The sequence below is a fragment of the Bemisia tabaci genome, chromosome 8 (genome assembly GCF_918797505.1).
Source record: "Bemisia tabaci chromosome 8, PGI_BMITA_v3".
Classification (NCBI taxonomy): domain Eukaryota; kingdom Metazoa; phylum Arthropoda; class Insecta; order Hemiptera; family Aleyrodidae; genus Bemisia; species Bemisia tabaci.
Genome location: NC_092800.1, coordinates 45,848,442 through 45,870,536, shown reverse-complemented (window position 1 = coordinate 45,870,536; position 22,095 = coordinate 45,848,442). Strand labels below are relative to the sequence as shown.

General features: G+C 40.2%; 1 protein-coding gene across 2 annotated transcripts; it reads left to right on the top strand.

The window, feature by feature from the left end:
- Positions 1-2,897: 2,897 nt before the first annotated feature.
- Positions 2,898-21,667, top strand: LOC109043035 (uncharacterized). 2 transcript variants are annotated; one of them, XM_019060063.2, is made up of 7 exons: positions 2,898-3,264; positions 10,037-10,791; positions 11,955-12,566; positions 14,112-14,316; positions 15,635-15,729; positions 16,505-16,683; positions 20,098-21,667. In XM_019060063.2, exons 2-7 carry the CDS (start codon positions 10,276-10,278, stop codon positions 20,453-20,455), a joined length of 1,965 nt encoding a protein of 654 aa, XP_018915608.2. In that variant the 5' UTR covers positions 2,898-3,264; positions 10,037-10,275; the 3' UTR covers positions 20,456-21,667. The 2 variants fall into 2 exon arrangements, with proteins under 2 accessions (XP_018915608.2, XP_018915609.2); XM_019060064.2 differs by lacking the exon at positions 2,898-3,264 and adding an exon at positions 6,058-6,271.
- Positions 21,668-22,095: the final 428 nt, after the last annotated feature.

Sequence of the window (22,095 nt, the reverse complement as noted above, 5' to 3'; positions counted from 1 at the left end):
AGGACCACGTGAGCAACACAACTGAAGATAGGAGGGATGTAATTTGACCCATTTTTTAAATTTTCTCCCAAATCTGAGCTGAGCGATACCTCACTAGCAACATAGAGCCCACCATTGCGAGTTCACGCCCTGCGCCATCGCGCCTTCAATTTTACATATGCAACACGGACATCCATCAAGTACGAATAATTGTATCTCTGCGCCGTCATCCTCGCGCATCTTATTCTTAGCTCTTTTTCCATATTGTGTCTGTTCCCGTCTATTTTATTCATTACTGGAATTGATGTTGAGTCTGCAAATGTGAAATATATATCCCAGTATTGATCAAGGAATTGGTCTAGGGAATTGAAGAAGGCAGGCTAATTTGATAAAAATTGGTTTCGGAAGTTTTCTTTGAAAATTCGGAAATGAAGGAAAAGGAAACACTTTACTTAAGAAAGATAATGCAATCCAAAATTGTGGACTTCATCCCTTTAACCGTATCACACCCGTTTATCATTCTTTTTTATCTAACACGTTTTATCTGAACTTCTGTTCCTTTCAATTTGTGACGTAACAGATAAGTGATATGAACCGGGAATTGACCCTGTTGCACCCGCCAAACAGTGGTAAAATTCTTCTTTAAAGCGAACTACAAAGAGGTTGCGGTAACTTGCACGAATCGCACATAGATACTCAAACTACCAAACTTCGAGTCTCGATTGCAGTGTTGCAAACTCCCGCTCATATTAAAGTTTTTTGAAGAAATATATGGGTGCAATAAATTTTTAGGCCGCACTGTAAAATGCGAAGATTAATCAAACGAAGCGTCGTACACAATTATGATGTGGCTTTTTTCGGGAAAGGCAAATATGACAGGAGATTTTTAAAGTTGCAAAAAGGGACACGTGGATTGGTACTTTCACCATCGTCACGTAAAAGTCCTCAAAAGTTCAAAATTGGTCCACTGTGAGTCGACTTTATCGAGTCGAACAGTTATTTTATCAACTGTGGCAGTGAACAAAAATAAAAAGCGTCACACTGCACTGGTAATGCGATGATATGTCCAACCATTGTCCACGAGAAGCGAGCCAAGAGGATGCTGTCGCACTGTCAGATTATTCAGCGCGGTTTCCACCCGCACAGTGGAGCGCAGTCTAACCTACACAGGAAAAGCGCCGTAGCTCCATTCGCAGAGCAGGATTTCGCATTTGGCACCTCACACATATTGCTGTGCTTCTATTACAAAGGATTTTGATCACCACCATGCTCCTTTTTGTGTGCTCAAGTTCCCAATAATTTGCCGCAGTGTTTGAAGAATGCCTATTGGTTTTTCAGAAGTGAAAAAGCTTGCCAGAATAGAATCGGAAAAAGGAATTAGAAAGACGAGGAAATTGGACCGCGTTAAGCAGAAAGGAACCCAGCCAAATCAACTATTGCCAACTTTAATCAGGCAATATAATTATTTATACAAATACGGTTGTGCGGATTGTTTTGCAATTTTTAATGAATTTTTTGCATAGTGCGAGGCAAATGCCTTTACATTTTCGAAGAATCCGCTTTAAATTTCTCTCGTAAAAAATTCAATTGCCTCGTTAAATTGGGCAATAGCTGATGTGGCTTGGTTTGTTTCTGCTAAACGCGGTCCAATTGAAGAAGAAGTTGGTACTTATGCGGCTGAATTTTACTCGAGGTTGGCAAAAATTGTCCTCTTTATGATTCTGTTTTAAGAGTTTCCCTTAATCACATTTTTTTTTATTATTTGTACATTTAAACAATTTGCACACAAATATTTTTGGATGAATCTTCCTTTTAGCTGACCTTAATCACAATGTAAATAATATGATGCTTCCCCTCGTAAGGAGCTGTTTCAAGAAAGACCATGAATGCGACTCCTAGTCTGTTTTATGTACAAATTTGATGGCTTGAAGTTTGATTTTATTTCCCCGAAAAAGGAAAAAGTAATCGGGGGACATTAAAGATCATTTCGTCGTTTTTCTGACCTGAGGGCGTGCTTCAATTTCCACGTGAGTCGAAGTATTACTTTCTACTTCCCGCGGCTCGCCTGCAAATAGAGATACGCCTTTACATCAGAGGAGTGACAAATTGGACGTATTCCTATCAAACGGAACTATGTGGATTCAGACATGAGCCCTGAGACCCATAAGCATGTGTGAATAACAGGGCTCACGCAATAAAGCACATAGTCCATTTGATAGAAATACGTCCAATTTGAATGCTCAGGCGGCGTTCTTTGCTTAGCATAGCAGAAAATGACTCCTGTCTCATATACACCGCGTTTAGCAGAAGAGAACAAAGCCAAGTCAGATATATTGCCAAATTTTACACGGCAATGCAATTCTTCACAAGAGAACGTTTATGCGGATTCCTTTGAAAATCTAAAGGAATTTACTTCGCACCAAGTAGAAAATTCATCGAAATTTGCATTTAAATCCGCACAACCGTCTGCATGCAAAAAATTTAATTGCCGCATTAAATTTGGCAATGGCTGATGTGGCTTGGTTCCTATCCGCTTAACGTGGTCCGTATATGTTCATTGCGTCCTTTACCGCCATGCTAAGGAAAAACGCCGTATGAGCCTTCAGGCGTTGCCACATTTTCTTTGGTTAATCACGAATTTTCGGAAAAATTTGTAGATGTCCTTCCTTCAATTTTTCAGATAATTTTGTTGGCAATTTCACCTAAAGTTCCTGAAAATTTCAAGGAAAAATATTCATAACTTCCTTAAAAAATAACGATTTTCAGAGACGAAATTTGGCAACTTTGGGATGCTCATACGGCGTTTTTCCTTAGCACGCCAGAATTGCGATGGATTTTGAGTCGGATTCCAAGTGCATTGTCTGGATTTCGAATACCCCGGACGGGCTGTGCGGCGGCCGTGACTCAGATCGGGAGCAAGCCTGGTCGACGTTAACACGGCGTCGTCGTCGTCGGAAACGCAGCGTTAGAGCATGGAAGGATGGTCCGACAAACAATAGATAAGATTAAATGAGTCAATTTCACACAGGTGAGGCGATCGCATAGCGCCCCGCATAACGCCGAGCGCCTCATCAGCAGCGCCGCCCGCCGTAATCGAGAACGCCCGACGCCCGCAACAGTGCCCACGCCTCGCCGAGAGTAATCGACTTAAGCGTCGCGACGCCGCGATCCCCTCGCGTTTTCCGTCTTCGCGTCATTTCGGAATCGATTACAAAGTTCCTAATCGAAAAGTTCGCGATAAGTGAAATAGTTTCTCCTCATATTGCTGTGAATAGAGATTGGAAGGTAAGCCTTTTAACTGAAAAGTTAAATTTGCTATTTTTTTGTATATGTTGCTTTCAAATTTGAGGAACTGAGTAATATTTCAATTGCAGGATAAATCCGACTGCGCTAAGCAAAAAGGACTCAGCGCGATTACAGTGTTGTAAAAATGTTGCTTCTTCATAATTATATGAAAAATCTTCCAGAATAGCAAATAATTTTGACTTCCCAACAAGAAATTGTCAATTTTAAAGGAAAATAATCGTCTAAATGTTAAAAGTATACATATCTCAAGTATTCTTTAAAGGAAAGGAGGATTTTCACAATTTTCAAAACACTGTAAACGCGCTGGTTCCTTTTTGCTAAATGCGTTCCTATTTGAATTAGTGAGAACGAAAACGCACCAACTCGAAAAAATGTAAATAATCAAGACACTTACAAAATTGCACAGAAATTGGTCTAAGACAAATATGTTTGGTGCCGAAGTACAAGTACTTAAGGACACTTTAAATGTCCAAGTTGGAACAGATACGGTAACTTCAATGACCTTTGGGAAAATTGACTGTCTTTAATGAAAATTGAGTATTTTCAAGTTACCGAGTTGGTGTGTTTCCGTTCTCACTGATTCATTTGTGGTTTCGACCTTATCTTCGCTTCAATTTCATCGCGGTTTTCGTTTTCGCACGATTCCGGGATCTAAAAAAAAGTTCCTGGTCGAAAAAGTTTCCCATTAGTGAGAAAGTTGTTTCTGAAATTGCTAAATGTATAAGCATTGAGAATTGATAAGTTTTTGACCTAAGTGTCGCTCCGATTCCATCGCATCTTGCGTCTACTCCTGTGGTTAAAAAAAAGAAAAAAAAGAAAAAAAAACGTCGTATGAGCTTTCAGGCGTTGACAAAGCTTTCTAGGCGTTCCCCTAGCAAATTACTAACTTTCAGTAAAATTTTTGAATGTTTGTCTACCAATTTCTTAGATAATTTTGTTCGTAATTTGATCCAAATCTTTTGAAAATTGCAAGGACCAATATTCATAATTTTCCTAAAAAAATAAACATTTTAGTAAAGGAAAATTGGCAACTCTCGAATGCTCACACGGCGTTTTTCCTTACGGCAGAAGTGCACTTCCATGATGATCAGCAATGAAGTTCCGATGGTGTCGGCGACGGGAAAAACGATTTTCCGTGTTAGTGACGATTTTTGTGAACTGCAAAAGAGGAGTCAAAATAACCCCACGAAAGAACGTAACTGCATTTCAATGTTGCTAAATTCCCCAGTGCAAAGTTCATTTTTACCAGGATAATTTTGAGAATTCCGAGCTGAAAATTTCACCAATTTATCTTCTGATCTCGAGCGTATCTAACAATGTCATGGTCATATTATATTACGCAAACAAGAGCGAGGCTCGATATAAATAAAAGTGTTTTTTTGTGGTATCTTCATTTAAGTGTGATTGAGTGTGATAACTTATCATCTCTGCTGTATGCAACTTGTCTCTGCTGGATGAAACATTAATAAAAAACCATGATTGGTGTCTTTGCCCGATGCCCGTTGACCCATTGATTGCATTGCATTTGAATTTGAATTTTTAACAATTTTCCCCATACCTATCTTATGGAAATAATTTTCCTCAGTTTTTCAAGGCTGACCAGTTGCAAGTTGCGAAAATTTTCTAAATTAAAAGTTTAGTTGCCCTTTATAACAGAACTTTCGCATCAAAGGTGAACACCAAACGTTTTTGGTTGTTACAAATTCGGTTGTGAAAATCCCACAGAAATCTGTATTGGTGCAAATGCAATTTTGAACCTGAAATTGATTGATTGCTTGGGATCAGAGTTCACCGATGATAATCAACATTGTCACTGTGTACATATTTGACACAAGCAGAAATGTTGACGAATGAACTCCATTGAACCCTTTTCTTATCAGTTATTTTTCCTTTTCAATACTAAAATGTGTCTCAATCGCAAAACTTCAACAGACAAATGCATTCATGATTTTCACATTATTGCACTATGAGTAATAACTTTCAATGATGCGAAATGTAACGCAATGAAATTTGTAATTTTAAAAATCTCTGATTTCTCTCTTACCATCACACATTTGTAGCGTAGATCCCCTCCCTGAAAAAGTACGTCATACGCATCGCTGGACCCTCATTTTACAGAAAGAAATCCTTATTATTTTTTTTGGTCGATACTTTTAGAAGGCCAACAAATTTTGTTGACAAAGTGGAGATTCATACAATTTTTGCGCAATGTCACGTGATATGAGACACTCTCCTGCCCTTTCCCTCGCAGTGGTTATGCTCCCATCACTCAAAAGCAGACCCCCCTCCCCCCCATTCTGTCATGCTAAGGAAGAACGCCGTATGAGCCAACAGGCGTTGCCAAATTTTCTTTCGTAAATCACTTATTCTAGAGAAAATTTGGGAATATTTTTCTTCCAATTTTTCAGCTAATTTTGTTCGCAATTTGACCCGAGGTCCCTGAAAATTTCAGGGAAAAATACATGTAGCTTTCCTCAAAAATAAACATTTTATCGAGGGAAATTTTGCAACTCTTGGATGTTCATACGGCGTTTTTCCTTAGCACAGCAGCATTCACCCCCGTTTGCGTGACATAAGAGCGGTTTCCTGTGGCAAAATTATGATTCATAGGATAATTCAACCGAATGATTATATTTTGAGCTAAAAGCAGACTAAAGAAAACAACAGTTGTTTAAGAACGGAGCAACTTGCAAATTATCACTTTTCAAGTTTCCGGTTCTGGATGAGTGTCTTGTGTGGCTGATTGTGAGATTCAACATCTCTGTCTCCACTTCGCGTTGCAACCGATGCAAAGACATTCATAGTTAATGGCTTGTGAAAATGTGCGTGCTCAGTGTGAGGGTCTCCTTGATTTTCAGTGACAAATTGCTGTCCGGATAAGTGATCAATCTAGAGCTGCCTCTAAGCATCGAAGTCTTCTCGAACGGCAAGCCCTTAAAACAGAGTCTGTGTGATTCATACAAAATCCATTACGGATAAGAACTAGGTTTCTATCTTGTTTATGTTTTTTTGTAGAGTCTCGATGCTTAGAACTTTTTGGAAATTAATAAACGTGGAAATCTGGCAACGTGGGAAGCAGTTACACTGAGTCTAGTTGAATGGGTCTAATTTTTTTTCTCGTGGGTGGGCCACAATTAAATTGTCTGTCATCAGCATTAATATCCAAAATCAGCCTAGTTGAAAGATATTGATGACTGAACAGAGGTGTCATGCGTTTCGATCACGGTGTTTTAAAATTGGACTGCATTTTGCAATTTGGAACTAAAATATCCTGCTCACTTTAGAATCGACGTATGTGCTATTAGTTTCCTTACGTGCACATTGGTGTTTTTACGAGTGAGCCAAAAATTGTAGGTCGTAATTGCAAAATCACGCCCAATTTACGTTTTTATTTTATATTTATGAAAGGAAACCACCAAGCCCCATGAATTGTTTCTTATAATAAAAAACTCCTGAAAAAAAATAAAAAATCACGAACATTCGCGGAAAAAAACATTATTTCCTTCGCCAATGGGAAGCACAAGAGTGCCGGAAAATCTGCAATGTTACAGATAGAAATAAATGATTTCCTTGTCCAGTTATCAGCATGCTATTATTTTGAAAATTTAGAAGTAATTTACAGGTATAGCATTTCTTACTTTCGACCATAGCAGGTAAAATAGACTATCTTAGATTTTTGTGATATATGCTAAGAAAATTATTTCCCCAGAGGAATCAATGAATCGTGTAAATGAAAATTCCACTCCATGCGATCATAATATTTACGATCAAAAATTCGAATAAGGAAACTCGGCAATGTAGGGCACAGCGACGACTTAGTCGGGATCAATTACCGTTCTGCGAATCAAAAAGGATCCGAGATTACATTTCTATCAGCGAACGCCAATGGAGATGGATTCGATTTTCCGGGAATAGAAATGCTTGTCTGTGGATATGATAATGTCTCATTGAGCATTGTGTACACGCCGTCATTGTTTAATGTTTACGTCACAACAAATTCAGAAGAGAAAACAGTCCACGATATATTTCTTAGTGCTGATTTCAGTCATAGCCGCAAAAATCTCAAAAATTCAAATTAAATGGTCATTTCAAGGGATCTCAACTCTTCTGAGGTAAAAATTTGGTTCCCCATCATTTGGACTCTTTGAGATCTCCCTTGAACTTAAAACTTCAATATTTTGAAGGCCTTGAATGCATTTAGTGGTGCAATTACAGGTAGAAAATAGTAATTTTTCCTGAGTTTTGATTCATAACTGCCGTATAATTCAGAAAAAAAATGATGACTTTCTCAAACTTTTTTACGAGAGCAGGAGGGATGGCGGCCGTAGTTACGAATTGAGTCACTTATGAAAAAAAGTCTATAGTGGTAAAAAGCCTTATATTGACTCATATTGAGACCGCTCCTGCAGCTTAGCGATTTGATCCCGGGATCACCCTGTATTTATTCCGGCCTCTTATTTCAATCCAAAATTTGTAACAGTCCATTCACGATAGGAGTCCTTAATATGATTCTAACGTGCTGATGAAGAACCTGCGTGAGCCTTCAGATGTTGCCAAACGCTTTAATGCTCATTTTTAAGAAATTTCGACGTATTTCTGTCATACGGAACTATGTGCATTAAGACATGAGCCCCACCTCAAGATCCTCAAGAATATATGCATAACAGGGCTGACGTCATAATGCACATAGTTCCGTTTGACAGAAATACGTTCAATTTTGAATATATTTTCTTGAAACTCCCAGGAATCGTAGATTCAACTACGAGTTAAAATCTCTGTGAAATTTGAAGAAAAATATATACACGTTCCATTGTAAATTTTTAGATTATTAATTGCATTTTGCAGCGCATGTTCTTCCCTAGCACGGCAGTATTGCAAATAGATTTTTCGTTTTTGTTAAACCTCCTCACACAGGCAGGGCCGGATTTACATTTTTAGCGCCCTAGGCTAAATTTAGGGTGGCGCCCATAAAAGAAGGCGCTCTCGTTGGGGGGGGGGGGGGTCACAGACGCCCCTCCCTTATAGATCAGAAGGAGAGTGCTAGGTGTCAGGAAAATGTTCAAATTCACCTTTAAAAAAACACGATTTTAAACAGTTTTTTGAGGTACGTTTCCGTTTGCAAGTTGGTTTTGGAAAATAAGAAGTAACAAAAGTCACATTTTTTAATAAATTCTCAAAAATGTTGCGCCCCTCAGAATGTTGCGCCCTAGGCTATAGCCTATGTAGCCTATTGGTAAATCCGGCCCTGCACACAGGATGATTCAAAAGTCTCCCACAACAGCCTTGTAACCCTTCAGATTCGTGCGCACATTCAGGGTGGTCCCTCAACAATTTTAGGGCTGCCCAAGAGTCGTTTCCATTTACCTAGGAGCAACTACAAAATGTCAGTCTCTCTTAATTTGTTCAAAAGTAGTAAGGTAGATGCCTGCCGCTAGTGGTGCAGGCCTTTTGAATTACTCTGTATGAGTATTCTCATTTTGTGTTCGGGGTTTTTTGCCAACGTGCGTTAAAAATTCAGCATTAAGCTGAATATCTCAATACAGAGGGAAAAAGCTCATTTGAGCACAGTTTTCCCTCAAAGAGATTTGTTCCTGGATGGACGTAACTAGTGTTGCACCAAACAGCATATCTCTTTGAGGGAAAACTGTGCTGAAATCAGGGCCGGATTTATCTACTTGCCGCCCATGGGCCGCCTGTATTTTGCCACCCCTTCTCATTCGTTTTGAAACATCGATAAAAAACCATCAAGTGAACGTGCCGGAGGAGGAGGGTTGCATGAGACGCGTTTAGTCGTGTTGGACACATTTCATGTGAAAACCCTCTCAACCACTAGTAAAATTTCACGGAACTTTGCGCGAAAATTACGTTCCGTGAACCTATCTCTGTGTGGACGAGGCCTTTCATTTATAAGAAATGAACGAAAAAATTATGAAAGAATGAACATGAATGTGGTTTAATGATTTTAATTTCCGCCATCGCGCCATGTGTTTGGCGAAATGCGTGAGGTATCCATACATTCTTGTAGGCGCTATGCGTTCCACGTTGACCGCTGCTGATCGCACTGTTTTTTTACGCAATGCGTGAAGTATTCATGCAGTCTAGTAGGCACTATCACGCCTACCTGTTTCGGGTTTCACGCCAACCGCTACTGACCGCAATCCGTTTGATGTAATGCGTGAAGTATTCATGGAGTCTTATAGGCGCTAATATGTATTTCATGCTGACCGACTTGCCGAGGGCTTCTCTTTTCCATCTCAAGTCCTCGTCATCATTGCTCGCAGCCGTGCCGCTCCAGGCCGAATTGCGTGTTTGGTTTCTCTCTCAACTAGACTAATTAAAGGCTTTATCTCTTGTATCAGCGAAAGACGAACAAATTAGAAATTTCTATACTTTATCTCTCAGGAAATGAGAAATTTTTTCGCCTTTTTTCGCTTGTAATTTTTTTTCTGAATCAGATTTTTTTCTTGATACCTACATTTGAAAAAATTACAACATTTGCCGCCCTCTAAATTTTCCGCCATGGGCCGCTGCCCATGTGGCCACCCCCTAAATCCGGCCCTGGCTGAAATGAGCTTTTTCTCTCTCCTGTTTTGAGCTTTTCAGCTTAATGCTGAATTTTTAACGCACGTTGGCAAAAAATTCCAACTTACTGTCTTTACGACCCGTGCGCGCACCGCAATCGGTTCGTGTATTCTCATAATACCTAGTTACATTCGATTCCCTCGTCACTCTCTTTCTTTTCCGTTTCCAGCTCACTTCAAGGCCCGCTCCCTCCGAACGAGAGGAAAAGTACCCGAAAGCGAAGCCAGCTCTTGTTCCGAAACAACCTAATGCATGGCGGCCTCTCTGTGAATCAACTGAGGTTAGGTCATGAGCAACGATTAACCTAACGAGCTTCCGTCACGACCGGAGGTTATCAGCCATGATAACGGAGCGCTACGCTTTCAAGCGACGAAAAAAGTGAAAGCCACTCTGAAAACCGAACAAAAAATGAGCTGCAACGTGCATCTCCTCCTCCTCCTCGAACTTTGGATCGTGAGTGCGACACTCGCCGCCTTCTACAAGGACCTGAAATTCCTGTGTTTGGAGTGCAGTTGCGACCGTGAGCAACTACTCAGCGACGGAGTGATAGACACTCTGGAAGTGCAGTGCGAGGAGGACCCTCACCCGCGGGGCCTTCCGCGGGGCCCACCGCGCCCCGGGGCCCTCGACGAGAGAAAGCTTCTCGTGGTGGAGGCCGACCAGGTCGTTCCTCCCGAGCGAGTTATCCACAACGTGGACTTGCTCATCCAGGGTTTGAATCTGACGTCTGTGGATGCGTTGAACCACCTGAAGAAGGCCGAGACTCCGGTGGCTTACCGCAAGGTGTCGCTGGCGGCCAATTCTATCGAGAGTCTCCCGGAGGACTTTTCCACCGGCCTGGAGACGGTGAAATTTCTGGATGTTTCCAGTAACTTGCTCGCCCGGATAGAGCATGCGGCGTTTGAGAGTTTGGAGTTTTTGCAGGTAACGAGTGAATCTATTTTCCTTATATTATCGTTTCTCTCGCGAAAGAACGGAACTACATTTGGATTACATTTTGCAATAAGGAACCACTATCTCTGGCTCTCCCATAAAAGTACATATTTGCATTGGGAAATCAATGACATATACGTTGTTTCTAAAATAGGCCAGAAATAGTGGCTCCTTATTGTAAAATGTAATCCATTTCAGTGTTGTACAATTTCTACTCGCGAATTGCAACTTTACCACGCATCTCCATTTCAGACGTTGCAGACTTCCTGTCATACTTTATTTTTTCTTTGAAAAACCAGTCAACGTAATTTCTTAAAAACTTATTTGATTTTTCCTCCCTGTTGACAACATAATCCGTGTAAATTTCAATCTATAAAGTTGGTTTCTCCCTCTGCGAAAAAATAAAATAGGAACGGAACTTTTGAAACATTACAATGGAGATATGTGGTGTCGCACTTCGGCCATCGATATCCTCTAATTGGACGTATTTCTATCAAACAGAACTATGTGCAGAGAGAAAGATGGGGTGTACTCGTTCGTGCTCGGGCCATAAGAATGAATGGGAAATATAAAGCGTCAGTGATGTCAGCGGCAACGACGAGAGAAACGAGGATCGGGAAGGCGGTCTTTAACTCATGAGCCCTGTCCACAAGGCTCTTGTCACATGTCCACGGCTCATACACTGTGCACACAGTTCCGTTGGACAGAACGTAAAATCCTGCTTCTCCAATTTAGCAAACGGAACTATGAGCCAACTAAGTGCGGCACCCATGAGCCGTGGACATGTATCTAGAGCCTTGTGAACAGGGCTCATGAGTCAAAAACCGCCTTCCCGGTCGTCGTTTCTCTCGTCGTTGCCGCTGACGTCACTGGCGCTATATATTTCCCATTCATTCTTTTGGCCCGAGCACTAATGAGCACACCCCATCTTTCCCTCTGCACATAGTTCTGTTTGATAGAAATATGTCCAATTGGACGTATTTCTGCCAAACGGAACTATGTGCATTGTGACGTGAGCCCTGTTATGAATATATTCTTATGGGTCTTAGGGCTCATGTCTAAATGCACATAGTTCCGTTTGATAGAAATACGCCCAATTGCTAATCCCTATGGCATGCAATAGCTAAATTTCACTGTTCTTTCCCCGTTTTCAGGTACTCAACCTCAGCCGCAACGCCCTCAGCAGACTGGACCTGAACGTCCTGGAGCACAGTCCGCTTCTGGAGGAAGTCGACCTGAGCCAAAACAAGCTCAACAAGCTCTGGTGCGAAAAACTCGAGCTGAAGCGACTCAAAATCCTCGACCTATCCTCAAACTTCCTCTTCGGGAGCGTTGTCTGCTCCTTGCCGTCTCCCGGGGAACCGGTTCTGGAGAACGTCACGACGTCAGACGTGACGTCATTAGACGCGTTATGGCTCCCGGAGCTGACGCACCTGAACCTCTCGCGGAACCAGATGGACGCGGTGACGGCGGCGACGTTCGCCGGGATGCCGCGGTTGCGGGTCCTGGACCTGTCGGCGAACCGGTTGGTCAGTTTCCGGTTCGAGCCGCCGCGGGCGCTCGACGGGCTCGAGGACCTGTTCCTGGCGTCGAACCGGATTGCTGGGATAGCAGGGTCCTTCCTCTCGCTCAAGAACTTGGAGCTCACCCGAAATGAGGTGAAGAGGTTGGATGAAGTCGTCGCTCAGAAACTAGCGAAGCTCGACGTCAGCCACAACCAGTTATCCAGCCTGGAGGCTGTCCTGAAGGTTTCTCCCAAACTTGAGGTAAGGAACAATCCTCTCTTCCACTGCCATCAATTGTACCTTTTTTGCGATTAGAAACTACAATATTTGGCTCATCCATAAAACAACTTATGTGCATCGGGAAACTAACGGTATATAAGTCGCTGACAGCTAGCAATCGCCGGTAATTTGCAAGTGGTTTATACGTTGTTTCAATAAATCGCAATAATGCGCATAGGCATAATGCAATTTTTAAGGGTTACGGTCTCCAAAAGTATGAGCTCGGCTTGAAGCGCCTTCATTTTTTGTGATATTCTACGCTTTGTCAAGATGTTAGTTCAGTTGCCTGTCCGATCTCAACCCAACTATGTCACGGAGTTCACTACACGTTCTTCTGAGCGTGCATAGTCCTGCCGTGTTTCTCTGGATGGAAAAGTGTCTATTCACATTATCAGCACTCTAATCTTGTTCTTTTATTTTTGAATTTTATTTTTTTCTATATTTATTTACCACTGGCTTGTAAATTGCCGCCGATTGCTAATTGCCTGCTACAAGTACATTGTGTCTAGACTGAGCCAGGAATTGTAGCTCCTAATTGCAAAATGAGGTACAGTTCATTAAGAACAGATTATTAAATTTAGCCAGGGTGATGAATTTGGATCATTAATAAAGTAATCTTCATTATTTATATCCATTTATTAAATCCATTGCCTTGGCTAAATCCAAAAATCTCGTGTTGCTAAAAAACCTACTAAATTCAGTTCATTAAGGGTCGCACCCTCCGGCCGCAATACTACTGTACTAAGGTAGAACGCCGTATGAACCTTCAGGCGTTGCCAAATTTCCCTTGATAAAACACAAACTTACTGGTCAACTTACGAATATTTTTCCATCAATTTTCCAGATAATTTTGCTCGCAATTCTGCCGAAAAGTCCTGAAAATTTCAAGGGAAAATATCCATAAGTTTCCTCAGAAATGAACATTTTATCAATGGAAAAGTGGCAACTCTCGAATGTTCATGCGGCATTCTTCCTTAGCACGGTAGAATACCGCCTAACCTCCGGTGGATGCGCCACGCCCTCGAAAGAACAGCTTCATGGATTCTATTCAAAACGATCAAAAATAAATGACAGACTTAGAAATTGAAATCGGCTCAGTGAATCTCCGCGTTGGATCACGAGAAACGGATGATAATCTACACTTTCATTATAAGATCCCAAAGGATTGGGTTTTTTAAGAAAATTTAAAAAAAAACAGAAATTTCAAAAATTTGACAGATTTATACCAAAAGGAACAATGCGCATATGGTTCACTGGTGACTTAGTACCTTTTAGCATAAATACGTCTAACTTATTATCTGCATGATGTCTGAAAAAAATTAGAAATTTGGATCTTTTCAAATAATTTCGACAAATAACCGAAATCCACATCGTTTAAAAGGAACAATTTCGGAATATTTTACGTTTTAGTAACTCTAATTAGTTCTAAAACATCCAAAATAATTTCCTATCACTTATAAAGTATCAGCGGTCTTACAATTAACTACGCTAAATGCAAAATATAAATTGAAAATGACATGCTTTCAGGATTTGGATGCCTCGTGGAACAATATAACAACTATTAACTGTTTTGAATTTTACGGTGAACTGAAGAGTTTGATATTGGATGGAAATCCTTTGATCGGTGACCGACTCAATATTTCTGGTTTCCATAAGTTGACATTTTTGAGTTTGAATTTCGTTCCTACGCTGGAGAACTTCCACACATCAAGTCTAGCGTCAGTCTTTGATCGTAAGTATTTGCTGAACAAACGAATACCACTCAATTGTCAGTTGATGATTGCTTTGAGATCTGCGATGGTGTGATGAGAGCATATCCAAGATCACCTCAAACCGCACTTATTTATTCCAAAATTATTGTAACGTGACAGAATCCATTTGTTGAATCTCAGGCAGGAGCGAGAAACTAAGATTTTTCCTCATGAGATATCAAGTTTGGAGTCATTTCCTTAGCAACATATTATCAGCCATGGAATATTATTGCTGGTGATAACAGCTATCTCATTCCTCGTAAAGGGACGTAATTCTGTCAAACGGAACTATGTGCATCATGACGTGAGCCATTTTATTTATTGTTCTTATGGGTCTCAGGGCTCATGTTGTAATGCACATAGTTCCGTTTGACAGAAATACGTCCAATAGTACTGAACAAATTTGAGCAGTGTTGCCTGAATCAAAGATATGTTCATTGAAAACTCAGAATAAGCATAAAACGTGTCTGGGATGAGCCGTTTGGTTCAAGAGTCAAAGTCTCTATAGCTTACACAGCCGTACCATTGAGGATAAAGCTATATTATGATTTGTTAAAAAAAAAAAAAAAAAAAAAAAAAAAAAAAAAAAAAAAATCGCCTAGGTAAATCTATGAATTATATGAAATACAGTCGGGAGACCCTGATTGCAATTGCAAAAACACTTCCGTCTTCTGAGAGACATTTTTTTGCCTATTTCATAAAGTGAAGATGAGACATTTATTTCAATTCATTACATATATCCCATTCTCTTATTCCTTAATAGAGTTGTCCTTCAATTTTATTGTGTTCTTTACTCTACTTTTGATTACATCTGCTATTAATTTCCTCTAATCCAATAAAAAGTGGGATAATTTCTATAGAGTGGTTTTGATATTTGTTCCTTATTTAGATGTACCTAAGCACAATGGAAAACAACAATTATTCCGTTAGAGTCTCTGAAAAAGTTGCCTCCTTTATTAGGATCTCAAGGAATCATTTAAGTGTGATTAAAATTAATTCACAAATCAAAAACGAATACGCGATAATTTTTAGCTTGAATCATGAGTGGTTTTTGCATGAAAACGGATAAAAGTGTACATTTTTTAAAAGAAGTTGATAAATTCTAATGCTGTGTAATGTGAAATTTGCAATTTTTTTCACCAAAATCAACTTTGCCCTCATGTTAAGATTCATCGCCCACGCTTGTAATTAAGATCATAAGTAGCCACATATCAATGCCATGGAATTCTCTGACTCCTGGGAAAATGTGTATTGAATGGCTATGTAGGAAGTATAATATTTGCTCTATAAATGTTTCAGCGATGATAATGCTTGACTGTGCGGTTTTAAATATGTCTCACAATCCTGAACTCAGTAGTATTATTGGAACTTTTGCGGATAAGAATTTATGCCAAGTAAGTCCTTGTAAACTTTTATTTCTGGTTCAAGTTCGTGACTAAAAGATCATATTCTTGAAAATAACATAAATTGTTGCAAATGTATCGCACAAGCCATCATAGCAATCAATTTTTTTCGTCACCCGTTGCCTTTCACATATTATCAGAATGCTTAACGCTTGGATCAGTATTTCAAGATGCAACTATTTTGACACGGAGGAGCGCGTTTTGCCTATCCTCTGAAATGGAAGGCACATCACAGGCCATGAGACTGAACGTGCTAAGTTAGCAACAGGTCAGGAGTGACGGGGTTTTGTGTTTAATAAACTAACTTCTATAAAATCTCATGAAATAATTCCTCATGGTGGTGACATTAATTCCATTACTGTATCAGGGCTTAAAATCTTAATAAGAAATTCTTCAATTTACTTCGAAATCTCCCCCTAACCAAGGCATTTTATGATATAAACGAATTCCTGACTTCAGCTGATGAGTAACATTCTACCAACCACCACTTAATTTAACATTTTACAATTATAATTTAAATTTTTAATTATTGTATATTGTGATTCCTAGTGTTCTTTGACTTGTGCCATAGCTCCAATAATGGGGATTTAACGTACGAAAATAAAATAAATAAATAAATATGTAATGAAAATGAGCTGAAAAGAATGAAGCAGAAAATTAGAATTCAGACATGATAAAGAAGTATCCGCAGTATTATTAATAAAATTTAGCCGTCTTAGTCGGCGCTCCCGCGTCATATAAAATTTAATTATTCTTTTCTCTACAGGTTGATTTAAGCAACAACAAGTTGACGACGGTTGAGCAGTCAGCGTTCAACTGGAACAAAGTCAAGACAATCGATCTTCAGGGGAATCCGTTTGACTGTCGATGCTCGCTAAAATGGATGGTTGACTTTTTGCTTCCATTCTTAATGAAGTCTTCCCCAAGCCTGCTGAACGATCTGAGGTACTATTTTAGTTTTTACATAGTTCAAATTTTTATATTTTACATCAGTCTAATGGAGATTAGTAATGCTATGATCAAAGCGTGACGGAATGGGTATAAAAATTAATTACTCTACAAGTAGCACTGTTTTTCGCATGTCTTACTGACTATACCCATGTGCCAGAGAAATCATAGAAAGAACCATCGCATTTTAAGAGAGAATTGTAGTTTTACAAATTTTACATTATATATTTAATGTGCTCGCCTAATATACTTTGGGACTTCAAAAAAAATGTGTACATTTTTGCATCTAACATCAGCACTGAGCCCCTTAGGTATAGGTGCATGGTTACCTTTCACAAGCGTACCTAAAGTTGCGTCGCCAAGAATTGAAGGCACAAAACATGAATTCAAGCACACATTCGTGTCATTACCAAGGTCAATTTCGACCCATAAATATGGCCTCAGTTCAGTTTTCCATAGGTCATATGACCAGTGCAGTATCATTCAGATGAAAATATTACATTCTTCAAATGATTCCCATGCTTGTAGATGGTCACTATTCGAAAAATGCCTCCATCACGTTTCAAGTGAAATTTTGATGCAAGAACACGTTTTTGTAATGTCTCAATTTTTCACTCCGTTTACTGCCGTGCCGAGGAAAAACGCCGCATGAGCATTCGAATGTTGTCAAATTTTTTCTAAAAAATATTTATTATTGAAAGATTTTATGAATATTTTTCATTGAAATTTCTAGGCACTTTAGATCAAAATACGAACAAAATTTTCTGATCAATCGAAAGGAACATATTTTCAAATTTTCCCGAAAATACACGATTTGTTAAAGGAGAATTGGCAATGTCTGAAGGTTTACAGCATACGACCGCGGTAGTCTAGTGCTGCTGTGCTAAGGAAAAACGCCGTATGAACCTTCAGGCGTTGCCAAATTGTCTGTGATAAAACGCGAATTCCCTGGGAAACTTATGAATATTTTTCTTCCAATTTTTCGGAGAATTTTGTTCGTGCTTTGATCTATAAAGTTCCTGAAAATTTCAAGGAAAAATATTCATAATTTTTCTCAATAGTAAACATTTTATGAAAGGAGATTTGACAACTCTCGTATGTTCATACGACGTTTTTCCTTAAAACGGCCGTGCTAAGGAAGAACGCCGTATGAACATTCAAGAGTTACCAAATTTCCTCCGATAAAATGTTTATTTTTGAGGAATGTTATAAATATTTTTACTTGAAATTTTCAGGAACTTTAGATCAAATTGCGAACAAAATTATCTAAAAAGTTGAAAGAAAAACATTCACAAGTTCACCAGGAAATTCGTGTTTTATCAAAGGAAATTTGGCAACGTTTGAAGGTTCATACGACGTTTTTCTTTAACACGGCAGAGTGGTCCATTGCAAAAAAGGATGAGGAGGACACGCGCATTACACGGTGTAATGCGCCTGATCTCACCCTTGCGAGACGTCGCGTTCTGCGGCTTTGGACCCTCTTCGGGGAGGGGGTTAGTTTGAGACTCCTCCCCCGCGGGACTAGCGCCGCCCCACCCCTAACCCCTACCACGCGAGGGAGCCACGATCAACCCTCACAAGCAATCACCGAGCGTTATTTTCAAGTTCCGATGAATGTCACTGCCTCCGTCGTTTTCTCATCTTCCTCCAGATTTCCCGTTCTTTTCCAGGATCTTTCACCGCAACCGTTCACAGAGGCTGCTATCTTCGTCCTCGTTTGAGGGTGATTTATGAGTAAAAGTAACAGTTAATCAACCCATTGATTCACGAGTAGAAGTGATATTGACTAACTCAGGGTTGTAGATGAGATAGCATTGACTGTGTGAAAAAAGGCGACAAAATCGTAATTTTCGGTGAAGATAACTCTCGTCAGTTTGTACGAAGCAGAAAATCCTCCCGAGATTTTTTGCGTGGAAATGAAAAACTTTCTTTATCTAACTAGAAATTTCCGTTTATGATAAAAAAAAGAACACGTGCCAGTCGTAAAACTACCAGATGTGACTTTTCTATTTAAACAATTTTTGTCAATTCGATGGCCAAGGTGCGAAACCACGTACCTCCGTTTGTGAAGTTTTAGACTCTTTCTCACACTTTACTTTCTCTTTGAAAAACCATTCAACGTAATTTCTTGAAAACTTCCTTGACTTTTCTCCTCTTTTCGCATATTGGACGTATTTCTACCAAACGGAACTTTGTGCATTAAGACATGAGCCCTGAGACCCATAAGAATATGTGCATAACAGGGGTCACGTCATAATCGACATAGATCCGTTTGATAGAAATACGTCCTATTATGAACGTATTTCTGCCAAACGGAACCAGAGACAGGTGGAAAAGAAGGGGTGTGCTCGCTAGTCGAGGGCCGTAAAAATGAATGGGAATTATTATAAAGCGCCAGTGACGTCAGCAGCGACGAAGGTCGCCCTTCCGCCGCATTAACTCATGAGTCCTGTTTACAAGGCTCTTTTGCCATGCGCATGGCTCATGAGTGCCGCATTCAGTTGGCACATAGTTCCGTTTGACTGAAAAAAAAAAAATCTGACTGAAAATCCCGCTTTTCCATTCCTCCAAAGGGAACCAGGCCAAATTTTACATTGTCTTCTATGGAGCTTCAACGGGCACATCCCATCTTTCCCACTCGCCTGTAGTTCCGTTTGGCAGAAATACGTCCAAATGGAGATGTTGCATAAGAGAGGAATTTGCGATTTGACTATTGATTCTCAAGTAAAAGTTTGCGAGAAGCAAGATAATGCCACTGGTTTTCCCTGAAATAAACTCCTTAGCTCAAAAAAAGCTCTTAAAGTTGAGGGTGTAATGGATGGGATATCCGAAGCTACATCAAGTCAAACTCTCCATGCAAAAATAGGGAGCAAATACATTGACAGGGCTGCCACTTTATTTGGGGACTCCAAAACTGGAAACACGGCAACCCTGCTAATGTATTTGCTCCCTATCTTTGCATGGAGAGTTTGTCGGCTTGATGTAGACGTGGACTCTCAGGATAGCGTGGGATATCCCCTCCATTACAGCCTCAACTTTGAGAGAGTTCTTTGAGCTGGGGAGTTGGTTTCAGAGAAAATTAGTGGCACCATCGTGTTTCGCGCGAAGTTTTACATGAGAATTAATAGTCAGATCGCAAATTCCTCACACATGTAACATCTCCATTTAAAGTCTGTACCTTAATTTGTTCAAAAGTTACATGCAGAGGTGATGCACCAGTGCTAATTGTGCGGAATTATTGGATCACCCTCTCTCTCCGACTCCCTAAATTTTAATTGGTTGTCCTAGCTCGTTCTAGAGATTTATTGCGGCAAATTGCGGCACATGCAACATCTCCATTACCAACATGCCCGTACTTTCTCCATATAAGTACTCTGCTTTTGACGATAGCTTCCTTTGTTCACGTTGCAGTTGCGCGTCGCCGGAGGAGTACGAGGGGAAGCGCCTGGTGCACTGGTACAAGCGGCAGGACTTCTGCAACTCCTCGCGGAGCAGCCTGGCCCGGGGCCGGAGCATGCCGTTTTTGACCCAGGCGGCGGGGGTTGCCCCGGGGCTGGGGGTGGCCCTCGGGGAGCCCGAGCCGGAGGCGCCCTCCGCGGCGGCCATCATCCAAGACCACAAGCTCCTCATCGCCGGTGTCCTCCTCGCGGCCATCGTCCTCGTCGTCGTCGCCATCGGGTGCGTCCTCCTTCGCAAGCACAAGACTCGCCGCCGCAAGGAGCATATCAAGAGGAACCGCCGCTACCCCGATAACAAGTTCGGGCTCTGAGCCAAAAGCTGCACTACACGGAGAAAAAAACTTCGTGCGTGGGACGCGAAGTTTAGGTCATATGGATCTCTGAAGTTTTCAGTTTGAGCATCCGAACATTTAAGGTCCAGCTGCTGAGGTTTGGATCACACATCTGAAACTTCAGTTCTTCCGTCTGAGTTACCTCGGTTTTCACATCCAAAAAACTTCGATTTTCACATCCGAAAAACTTCGGTTCTCACATTTGAAGTACTTCAGATGTGAACTGAAGTTTCAGATATGTGATCCGAACCTCGACAGTTAGACCTTAAGTGTTTAGATGCTCAATCTGAAAACTTCCTCTAGAGATCCATATGACCTAAACTTCGGGTCCCACGCAAGAGGATTTTTTCCCGTGTACCGTCGCACAGTAGACCGAGTCAATTAGAGAGCTCAGACATGAATTTTTTTTGTAAAACTGCAAATCTTGATGCTTATTTCGCCAAAATTGTAAATTTTGAGGGGTGATTCTGTAAGAAGATTTTACGAGAAGACCAATGGGATCATTTTTTAGACCTTGTAAGTCAGTGAAAACGACATTTGAGAGTGTTGTGTGAAAACGACTGTGGCATTTAAAGCTCATAACTCCGTTTTCACAGACTTTAAGGTCTAAAAAATGATCCCATTGGTTTTCTCGTAAAATCTTCTTACAGCATCGTCCCTCAAAATGTATCATTTTGACAAAACAAGCGTCAAAATTTGTAGTTTTACAAAAAAATTCATGTTTGAGCTCTTTAATTGACTTTATCTACTTGATCTACGCGGGTTTCAGAGGTTTTGATTGATGTGACACCAAAGATTCTACATTAGTATAATTTATTTACATCGTCTTAAATTTTATCTGCCAAAAATTTGAAGTGAGACTTATTCGGTTCTCATCCTACAGAAAATGATCAAAAACATCCTGAACTCCAATCCTCACACGAACAGTTGCCGGAAAATATTTCGAAAAGTCATACAAAAATCAAATATACAAGTGAGGGTACGTCACCATCTACTGAGTGACCTACAAGCTATTTTGAACTCGCTGAGTTCTCATACCAGTTCCTATAGTCTAACATTGTTCTATCTTTTATTTGTTTTAATTTAATTTATAATTTTATACTTGTTGTTTCCTTTTTAGTATGATATACAAATGATAAGATTTTTGTGCCATATTACGAGTGTAAAATACATTTTTGAATGAATAATACATTTTATCCGTTTTAAGTTTTGCCATTTTCCAACCTCGTCAAACCAAGTTTGAAGGGCACTCTAATGCTAAAAAAGGACCCATGGAACGATTATCGAAAAATGTATAAATCGAGTGGCGCTTATGAGGCATTTTAAGTATATTAGTGCTTTCCGTCCCTTTATTAACTAAAAATGAGAACGGTAATTGAAGAAAAAAATTTCACTCGCTCCGTCGTTTCCTCCAGTCAGCAGCGATTGCTCCAACGCACACGGTCTTACATACACTGGACGCATTTGATCGACTTTAAAATAATTATTACTTTTACGTTTCTGAAATTGTATACGTTGTATTTGCCACCAAAGATTGGTGTTCATCAGAATAAATCTTTTCCGGACAGTAAAATGAAAAGGAAGTGACAATTACTGTCTCTCAAATTCAACTTTAAAAT